This window comes from Phoenix dactylifera, chromosome 13 (assembly GCF_051530095.1).
Source record: "Phoenix dactylifera cultivar Ajwa chromosome 13, Ajwa_hap1_PhDact_Kaust_v1.1, whole genome shotgun sequence".
Taxonomy (NCBI): Eukaryota; Viridiplantae; Streptophyta; class Magnoliopsida; order Arecales; family Arecaceae; genus Phoenix; species Phoenix dactylifera.
The window spans coordinates 27,233,752-27,243,774 of record NC_143202.1 but is presented as its reverse complement, the minus strand read 5'-3'; the positions used below and the strand labels follow the sequence as shown (position 1 = coordinate 27,243,774).

Genomic DNA, 10,023 nt, shown 5'->3' with positions numbered 1-10,023 from the left:
TTGCTTCTCCCGAGTACTCATTCTGGAGCTAGGGGAGGTCATGATGATGCTGACATGCACCGGCGGCGTATTGCAGATGCACTCGGTATCAGTACCGACATTGTACGGATGGGTCCCTCAGAGGCTACGTCACTAGGTGCCGGGCACCTATTTCATGCTATTTGTCAGATGCATCAGTTACTTCTGGGTGATGAGCCTGGCCCGAGTACAGCACCCTCTCATTTGGATCCAGCACCCTCTCATTCGGACGTACAGCAGTACACGCGTCGACGACGGCGTCATAGGGATTGATGATGGAGCCTTTATTTTGATTATGTAGCTTCGACTTTTTTTTTTGTGTAATTTGAAACTGTTGATATTAATGAAAAATATATATTTTTGGTACATTTACGTGTAATCTTTGTAAAGCCTGGCCCGTTCTATTTTACACAAATGTAACAGTGCACATAACAATCAATCTAACAATGCGAAGACAGATATTTTTTGATTTATATTGATGATGGAGTTTCACAGTACATGACTCTAAGAGCCCAAAAAAATTTACAACTTTCAAAAATTGTACATATATAAACAATCAATCTAACTCTACTGTCTCGCTAATTATAACATTAGGTGAGATGCTCTCTTTGAACTGTTGAATCCGGGCTTCATATGAATTTTCCCATCCGGTAGCACAAGGAAGATGATATTTTCGCCAGTTGGTCGCTACTGGCGGAACGGGATGTCCCGGCAACAAGAACACCTTCAAAATTAGAAATAAGAAAATATTAATAGCTACAAAATTATAAATAAGCAAAATTAAATAAGCAAAATTAAATATTCGCAAGTGTTGTGAACGTAGTACCTCAACAAAATGATTTCCATTTACAACAAAGTATAATGATTTCCATTTATGTAAGTACACAGTTGTAAAAATAGCTCGCTAAACTAATACAAAATTGCACAATACATTATAATACCTCGTAAGTTGTAAATTCGCTTGTGTAATCCAGTACAAATTCTGATCCAATTATACTCGATTCGGTTGTAGCATAGCCCTACATATAAAATAATTTATCACCAAGAATTAATGAATCAGAGGATCTGTTCGGCACAAAATTCAGCACGGCACGCGATTTGGCACCAGAAGCCTTCTGTTCGGCTGCACAGTGCCGAACAGAAGGCTTCTGTTCGGCTGCACAGAGCCGGACAGAACCCTTCTATTCGGCTGCACAGTGCCGGACAGAAGCCTTCTGTTCGGCACTGTGCAGCCGAACAGAAGGCTTCTGTTCGGTTGAGGGTTGCCGAACAGAAGGCTTCTGTTCGGCACTGTTCAGTCGAACAGAAGCCTTTTGTTCGGCGATCCAGTGCCGAACGGAGCACGAACCGTGAAAAAAAAAATTTCGAAACAAGGTGGAACACGTACCTTTGCGGCCGATTCTTCGTCCCAAATCACTAGTTGCTTGTCCATGCTTCGAATGGGGCTTAAATCTCCTTCAAAGATCGCCTAAACGATGTAAATGGATCGAGGGGTTTAAGGGGGGTTTGAGGGGTTTTTTTTTTTTTTCTTTTCAAAACGAAACGGAGGAGGAGGAAGGGGGGTGTACTGAGAAAATTTCAAGGGCAATATGGTAATTACACTAAAGGTTAGTTTGGGTATTTTTTTTTTTGGTTTTTGGGGGGTGTCCTTAGCAATAGGGGGGGTGTATATAGAACCCCCCATACGAATACCCACCACGTGTAGAATCGAAGATTTTTCTTAGAAATAGTTTTTTAAAGGATCCGGTGGTGGACAGCCTACCACGCGTCTCTGATATCATCCGACGGTCCAGATCGCTAGTCCGCGCGAAGCAACATAGCCCGATGCGCCCAGGGAGCAGCGGACCGGGGCCTCCATTTTTCCTGCGACTAGAGTCGGGGACCGACGACATTGAAAGATTTTTTAATTTTTGCTTCATTTTCTCTCTCCCTATAAAACTTTTTTTAATATTTTATTCCTCGGTTTCCGGTTTTGCCCCTGATGGAGGGAATGATGGCTGTCTGCGAGACGTCGCAGTTTAATAACGTGTTCCCAGAAAGGGCCTCCGCTTCTTGTAAATTTTCTTCTCGCTCTACAGCGTCTTCTCGCTCTCTCGGTCTGGCTCGTCCATGGGTGGCCGGAGGCCGGCAGCGGGGACGGAGGCGGAGGTCGGGGGGGCGGAGCGGGGGAGGAAGAGGGGCGGCGAAGTCAGGACGAAGCAGGCCGGGCGGGGCTCCTGCCGCGGGAGCTAGGCCAGAATAAATCGCCGGACCACAGCGGCTCCGACGTGTGCCCTTCTCTCCTTCTCTCTCTCTCTCTCTCTCCAACTATCTTTGCTCGCGTTCTTGCTTCGATTTGGGTGCGAAAGATAGGGTTTTGCCGAGTGTTCTCGTTCAGTGGCTCTTCGGGGAACGATGGGGCTGATGCTTGGAGAAGCGCTGAAGAGCCTCTGTGTCGAGATCGGGTGGTCCTACGCGGTCTTCTGGAGGGCGGTTGGTGCCCGGAACCCGACGTAAGCTCAAAGTCTTCTCTTTTCTTTTGTTTCCTTCCGGTTTCCTTGATTTATGTGGATTTTTTTTTTTGTAGGATTGGGTTTATTCTTTTTTGTACCTCTCTTGGGAGGGGACTGGGTTTTGTGGGGAAGATCTAGATGTTGACTAACTTTGATGAACTGAGGATTCGATTCCTAAAGAATCCACCTTTCTATATCCATTTATACATATATTTTTGTGACTGAGTTAATAAATGGAGAGTAGTTGTTATGCTTCCTGGTTAGGTAGTTCGCTACAATGCATGCTTTTTTAAATTTACGTTGTAAAAAAAGGTATGGTTTTATGCGTTTATTCTCTGTTTCCTTAATTTACTTTTCCTTTTTCTTTTGTTTTGGCGGAAGTACAGTTGCCAGATCCTTAATGTAATATTAAGTTCTCTGGATTTCTAAGTTGAGAGAGACAAATGTGATTTTGGCGTGAAGTTTGGCTTATTAAAGCCATTAACAGTGCGACAGATTTTGTGTTTTAACCTTGATGTCGAAATTTTATATCCTGGTTGAATTTTACTGTCGTCTTTATCATTTCATCAAGTTTTTTTTTGCAAAAAAGGAAACAAGGAGTTCTCGAGAAAGACTCCAGACTTGATCACGAATGAGTGTTGTCATGTTCAACCTGAGAATGGGATTTGTGATTTACTTGAACTGAGGGTTTTAAGGTTTGGTCTGAAATTTGGCAGGCATTTGGTCTGGGAGGATGGATATTGTGAACGGGTGCCGCCCATTTCGGGGGTTGAAGCTATGGATTTACTACTCAAGGAACAGGGGCTGATAAGGAATCATAACAACGATCACGCTTCTGAGCTCAGGGGACAAGCGGAGGACAGAGTGGGCATGCTGGTTAACAAGATCATGGCAGCGCAGGTCCATGTTGTAGGAGCTGGGTGTGTAGATTGTGCTTCTGCCATCATTTCCATTCTATACCTTTATAGAGTGCCATTATTGAAGCTCTCTCTCTCTCTCTCTCTCTCTCTATCTATCTATCTATCTATCTCTATCTCTCTCTTTCTCTGAGATAAAGTTTTGTAGTGGACTGCCTTATTTCAGGATGGTTGGGCAAGCTGCTTTGACGGGAAATCATCAATGGATTATCCAAGACATCCTTCATGATTATGGATCCATAGCCGAGGTATATCTTTTGCTGTTTTGATTCTTCAGTAAGGTTTTGAATGAAAGATCATATTGCTTGGAAGATCTTCTGATGTTGATAGTGATGGATTTAAAACATTTATCTAATTGTATCCGGTAGAAAAACCTATGGCATAGGTAGAATGTTAATGAGAGATAATGATCATGTGGATGGTAGTTTAGCATTGATTACCGAACATATCATTTTGTGTAATTTTGGTTAGAAAGAATCATCTGGTGTAATGGACACAGGTCATAAGTATCTGAATTTTAAATGGACATTACAAAAAGTGGCATGCATTTTCATTTATTCATGATGGACAATCTAAAATGTTTTATAAGCATGCTGCGCATAACTTTATTTTCCGTATCTGTTGATATTTTCATTTCGTAGTCTTGTGTGCTTGTGTTTTAAGCATCACATATGCTGGTCGCATGATTGTAAGCATCGTGTTGGAAGTTCCATCAAAACCTGCATTTTGCTATGTGATTATAACTTACAAGCACTTTCTATCAAATTTTTTGGATTATAATATAGCTTACTTTTTTAACATCCTAAATAAATAGGGATACAATGTCTAGATTTTGGCAAGAAATTTTATATGGCACTTGTTTTTTCCTGATAGGGTTTCGCTGAGATTAACCACCAATTCCTGGCAGGCATTCAGGTCCAGAAGTTGTTCTCTCATTACTTTTTAAAATTAATGTTCTAGTTCATTTTTTTCATTTTACAATGGTTATAGTCTTCCCTTGTTTTCACATGCCAAATGTCTATACTGTTATTTGTTTTTACAGACAATTGCAGTTATTCCTGTGATTCCACATGGCGTTGTACAACTTGGTGCTATCCAAATGGTATGGTTATCCTTTTAATTTTCATTATTAAAATGAGTACTTGTTGCTACATATCGAAATATTAGTTTTGACAGAAACCTATTTCACCTTTTGGAGTTGGCTATACATGTCCCACTTCCAAATGGTTCAAGAATAAACTGCTGAAAGGGCATGCATGAACTCAGATTAGAATATATCTACTGCATAATATTACTTAACTAATTCTGAGTGGTTTCATTTGAATAATATGCAATATATCTAAAAAGAGCATATTAAACAACGATTTTGCTTAAGAATTTAATGTACAAGATGGCATTCCTGCACATATCCAAATCTTTTCTACTATTAACGTGATATGAGTGTTGCATGTACACCACATGTACATCTATATTTTTCTTTTCTTTTGTTTTCTTTCTTTTCCCTTTTTTTTTTTTTGTAAAGGGGTCCATAAAATAAACCTTATAACTAAGTGGCTGTATGTCTTGGAACTTATGTGTTATTTTTTCTCCCATTTCATCAGATCATTGATACATCTTATAACAAAGTGGCTGTATGTCTTGGAACTTATGCGTTATTTTTTCTCCCCTTTCAACAGATCATAGAAAATACTGTGTTTGTAAACCATGTGAGGAGTTTATTTGCCCAGCTAGCTCATGTGCCTGGAGCCCTTTTTTCTGATATCACTCAAAAAACTTTAAGCCAGAGGAGTCAAGTACATTCTTCACTTGGCATGCAAATCTCTTATCGCCAATCTACAGATATCTGCACTAAGGTACTTTCCCATTGTTACTGTTGGACTCTTTTACCACCTCTTCAAATCTTCAAATTCAAGATCTGTTACTCAGCCTTTTTGTGCTACATTGCCACAGTCAAGTGAGAATTTTCCGCAGATGGCTTCAGAAGTGACATCTACAAAACAGACCATCACAAACAAAGGAATGCTGCTTACTGGCCAATTTCAACCAAATATATATCCAGGAGTTAAATCCATCCTTCACGCTAATAGCCAACTGGAAAATAGATCTGCAGGAGCTCAGATTATACTCTCCAAGCCAGATGAGAATTTTATCCAGCAGCTGCCAAGTGTTCCAAGCGTGGAAGGCCAAAATCAGCCTTTAGTGATGGCTTCAGGTGCATCTTTTAGTAGCTTAAGATTTCCTGAAGAGCAGCTGCTGTTAATGTCAACTGTTCGGTCTGCTGACAATACAGAATCTGCATTATATAATGGTAAAATAGATCAGTTAAAATCCAGTAAATGTTACCTACCTAATTCTTTAAAAGATCCTGATATTGCGCACTTGTTTGGAACAAGTGGATCGTTGGAAAATGCAAATGATCTTGGAAACTTTGGTTCACTTCCAGATGGCACTACAGAAAGTATCAGAGTTTCATGTGCCAACTCATCTGTTAATGGGGTAGCTCAAGTGTCCAACCAAAGAAATCGCTCAAATAGCAGTCGTGGGATTTCAGGAAATTCCCAGCAGAACCAGCTGTCTGCCATGAAAAATTCTCTAACTGTGTTGACAACAGAAAAGCAGAAAGTGGAAAACAATTTGTTTCAAGCTTCTCATGCCCCACCTTCTGAATCTGATGCAAATGGTTTGTGTCATAATTTGCTTGTTGGATCTCTTCCAGCACACAGGGTGAGCAATTCAAATTGTGCTCAGGAAGATCAAAGATCTTGTAATGTTGCTTGTGGAGCAAATGTTACTTGTGTTGCACATGGGCAGAATTTGAAAAATTTTGAGGCATCCGAGCTTCCACATATGTTAAATGAGAAAACTTCTTTCTTAACTGTGGAGCCAATGTCAGGAAATGATCTGTTCGATATGTTGGGTCTTGAGGATAAGACTGATTATGCATGTGGCAGTTTGGATGATGTTTTGTTGCAGAGTGATGATCTAAATGCTTGCAAATTGGATGCTGATATATCTAGCCTCTCGACTCAGCTGGATGTTTGTCCTACCTTCGATTCATTGAATGATGAGATTTTCTGTAGTCGTGTTTTTTCTATGGCTGACTCTGACCAACTATTGGATGCTGTGATCTCAAAGTTCAACTCTGGTGCCAAACAAAGCTCAGATGACAATATGTCTTGTAAAACTTCAATAACAAATATCCATAGTTCTCATCATGGTGATTCTCCCGACATTGGCTGGGTGGATTTGTCCGAGCAGGTGCAAGGTGAGAATTTTGGTCATGCACCCATGCTTGTGAAACCAGAGAAAGCTGCTTCAAGTTATATCAAACCTGCATGTAGTCTAGACAAAACTGAAGAGTGCTCCCAGAGAGTTGGCTTTCATAAATCCCAAATTCGCCTTTGGGTTGAAAGTAGCCAGAATGTGAAATCTGATAGTTTGTCTGCTTCAAATGGTACAAAAGTTGAGGAGATAGGTAAACTGAATCGGAAGAGACCCAGACCAGGAGAGAGCCCTAGACCAAGGCCGAAAGATCGCCAGATGATTCAAGACCGTATTAAGGAACTTCGAGAAATCGTGCCTAATGGGGCAAAGGTGATCTTGCTGATACTGGAAGCCTTGAGCTTTTTATCACAGTTTTTTGTCATTCTAATTCATTTTATAGGGTAATATATGAGAATATTGCTAATCTTTTTTTTTTTTTTTCCGGTATTGTTAATTTGTGGAAGCAGTGCAGCATTGATGCTTTATTGGAGAGGACGATAAAGCACATGCTTTTCTTGCAAAGTGTGTCAAAACACGTGGACAAGCTCAAGGAAATTGGAGAGCCTAAGGTATGAGGTATTTTTTCAATTGTTAGTGCTAGCTGCATGTTCTAACTTGAGTATGGTAAATAGTGTCCCTCTCCCTCTTCTTCCGAGAGAAAAAGGAGGGGGACCGGCATCATGTTATAATTACTCGAGTCCAGATTTTTGGAGATTCAACATTCAAAGATCAAACTTGAAATCTGTGGTTGCTAGGCAGGGGTGTCTGACCATTGTAGCAAGCCCCAATTCACAACCCTGGTACAGAATTGAGCCAAGCTCATGTGACATCAGTTTTGCGCAATAAAAAATATCTATAAGACATAAGCTGATCGTCATGAAACTTTTAGCTGAAATATGTATGGACAATAGTTCGAAAATACAACCCTTTGTTCCGATAGCCTATAAGCTAAAGTTAGCACGTAATCCTGTTGATTGGATGCTATGATGACACTGTTATCTGCTCGATGCATATATGGGTGGGTAATCTAGCAACCAAAACGTCATTGCTTGATATGCTAAAAGATTTCTCCAATGATATTTGAAACCTTGAACTCAGGCAGGCTCATCACCTTCCGGCACGCGTGCCACACAATGCCAGAATGATAAAAGACTAAAAAACCCCTTTTTAATTAAAAAAATAGAAAGATAAATAAGTGTTGCGCCAACCATGCCAGGTGCTGCTACGGGATCGGTGTGGTATGTTCTCGGCAGCATGGACCGGCATGGCTGGCACGTGGAGCCATGGGTAAAACCAGATATTGGTGTCAAGGGAACTTGCATGACATAATATCATTGCTCGAATATTTAATCTGATTGCTGCATTGGGGGTGTTTCAGGACTTGGTTTTGATTTATGAAACTTTGGTAACTGGTTTATAGTATAGTTGAATCACTTGAACAAAGTATTGACGTCATATACATATGACAGATAATTAGTAAGGAGGGCGGTCCGCTCTTGGAAGACAACTTCGATGGTGGAGCAACATGGGCATTTGAAGTCGGTTCTCAGTCCATGATCTGCCCAATCATGGTTGAAGATCTAAACCCGCCTCGTCAAATGCTAGTGGAGGTAAATTGCTTCCATACGGTTCGCTTTATACATCTTATTACCATCACCTTCAAAGTATCATTTGCCAACAGAAGAGGAATAGATGTTTGTAGTATTCTCTTCAGATGCTTTGTGAGGAGCGGGGTTTCTTTCTGGAGATTGCTGACTTCATTAGAGGACTGGGATTGACCATCTTAAAGGGAGTGATGGAAGCTCGCAAGAATAAAGTTTGGGCACGTTTCGCAGTGGAGGTACAACCACGTCTGATCTTGAAAGCTGTGTATTTTGTTTATCAATGCATTCACTCAAGCATCGAAATTTACCTTTCAGGTCCGAATCTTTTAGCTTGTAATGACTGAAACTACAGCCATGAAGTTCTTTTGTCTACTTTGTATGCAGGCGAACAGGGATGTGACGAGGATGGAAATTTTCCTGTCACTTGTGCGAATGTTGGAACCAACTGCCGGGAGCAGTATAGCCCCACAAAATGTCGACGATGTCAACATGCCACATACCATGCTGCATCAACCTACTATTCCTGTAACAGGGTTGTCTGATCGCCGTCTATAAGTAATCCAACCTTTGCAGACAATGCTAAGAGTGGGGTTGGCTTCTCCTGCCATGACTAGCATTCCGAAGTCCGTAAGGGTTTTTGAGCACCGCATTAGATGTTTTATCTAGGGGGCTAGCTGCTCAGTTCTGAAACCTCTTCAAATCTGACGAGCTGTACATTTTGATAATGCTAATTGTTGATCTTGCTCAGGTTTCTATGTAAGCTTATTTGTCCTTCCTTCTGGAGCATTTTCTTTTGGTTGTTAGGTGCTAAGTATTGTTCTAATTTCTTGTGGGGAGAAGCTCCTCCAGGTGAGCAGGCTATAGATGTAAAAACTTGGGTGCTCAGGCGTTCAAACATCAGTCCTCTCTCCCTCTCTCTCTCTCTCTCTCTATATATATATATATATTTGGGAGGAAAAGCTTTGGACATTGGTTTGGTTCCTTCAATTCCTCTGACTTTTAGCCTGTTTAACAAATTCATGGTTCTAGTTGTTCATTATGTGAATGTCCAAAGCTTATCCTTCATCAAAACCAAAAGCTTAGCCTGAGAATGGTCCGTTCCATGGTATCAATGTTAAATTAGACATCAACATTTCAAGGTTGGAAGTTACTGCTGTTTTGCTAAAGATGTTATTGTCAGTGCCGAATATCCGTCTCCTGAGCATTTTGATTAGCCGAACGCCACCTGACTATTTCAGAAATGTGGGGTGAGCTGAAGGACATTGAAGAAACTTGAAGCTATGCTTACGCTTGCTGAAGAGAAATTTAATCCTTTGTATTTCAACTGAAGAAAGAATCAAGTCACTATCACATTTTTCTTCCTTACAAAGCCATGGAATATAATAAGGTGTGAGCCGCGTGTCACTGAGTATTAGGCTTTATTTTTATCAGAGTAGGTGATCACAGCATTTGGACGAAATGGTCTTCCTCATGTTCATCGCTTATTGCTAACGTCATCCATTAATGTGGTCAAATGTTCTTGCCAGTTGCATTTTATTAGTCAGGTAGAATTCAAATCATTTACCAATACTTTGTAGCGTATTTTGTTCGCGACTGAAATTGGAATCAAAATTAGAATGAATTGAAATAGAAATTGGAATGTCTATATTTCTCGACGCGTTTTGTTTGTGACGGAAATAGGAATTGGAATCGGAATAGTATTTGAATATTAGAAAAGAGTCAATATTG

At 40.5% G+C, this 10,023-nt stretch overlaps 1 protein-coding gene and 1 long non-coding RNA gene across 4 annotated transcripts; one reads left to right on the top strand and one right to left on the bottom strand.

Moving 5' to 3' along the window:
- Nucleotides 1-459: 459 nt before the first annotated feature.
- Nucleotides 460-1,689, bottom strand: LOC149751483 (uncharacterized). 2 transcript variants are annotated; one of them, XR_016398257.1, is made up of 3 exons: nt 1,406-1,689; nt 960-1,037; nt 460-742 (listed from the first exon to the last, which is right to left on the bottom strand). It is a non-coding gene; the product is annotated as an uncharacterized LOC149751483 (long non-coding RNA). The 2 variants fall into 2 exon arrangements; XR_016398256.1 differs by lacking the exon at nt 1,406-1,689 and having other exon boundaries at nt 960-1,193.
- A 493-nt stretch (nt 1,690-2,182) lies between these two features.
- LOC103703147 (transcription factor LHW-like) lies at nt 2,183-9,264 on the top strand. 2 transcript variants are annotated; one of them, XM_008785893.6, is made up of 11 exons: nt 2,183-2,510; nt 3,227-3,430; nt 3,594-3,675; nt 4,301-4,342; nt 4,470-4,529; nt 5,104-5,280; nt 5,378-7,021; nt 7,159-7,260; nt 8,161-8,301; nt 8,406-8,531; nt 8,680-9,264. In XM_008785893.6, exons 1-11 carry the CDS (start codon nt 2,413-2,415, stop codon nt 8,848-8,850), a joined length of 2,847 nt encoding a protein of 948 aa, XP_008784115.4. In that variant the 5' UTR covers nt 2,183-2,412; the 3' UTR covers nt 8,851-9,264. The 2 variants fall into 2 exon arrangements, with proteins under 2 accessions (XP_008784115.4, XP_026658809.4); XM_026803008.4 differs by having other exon boundaries at nt 2,269-2,510; nt 8,394-8,531; nt 8,680-9,070.
- The last annotated feature ends 759 nt before the right edge of the window (nt 9,265-10,023 follow it).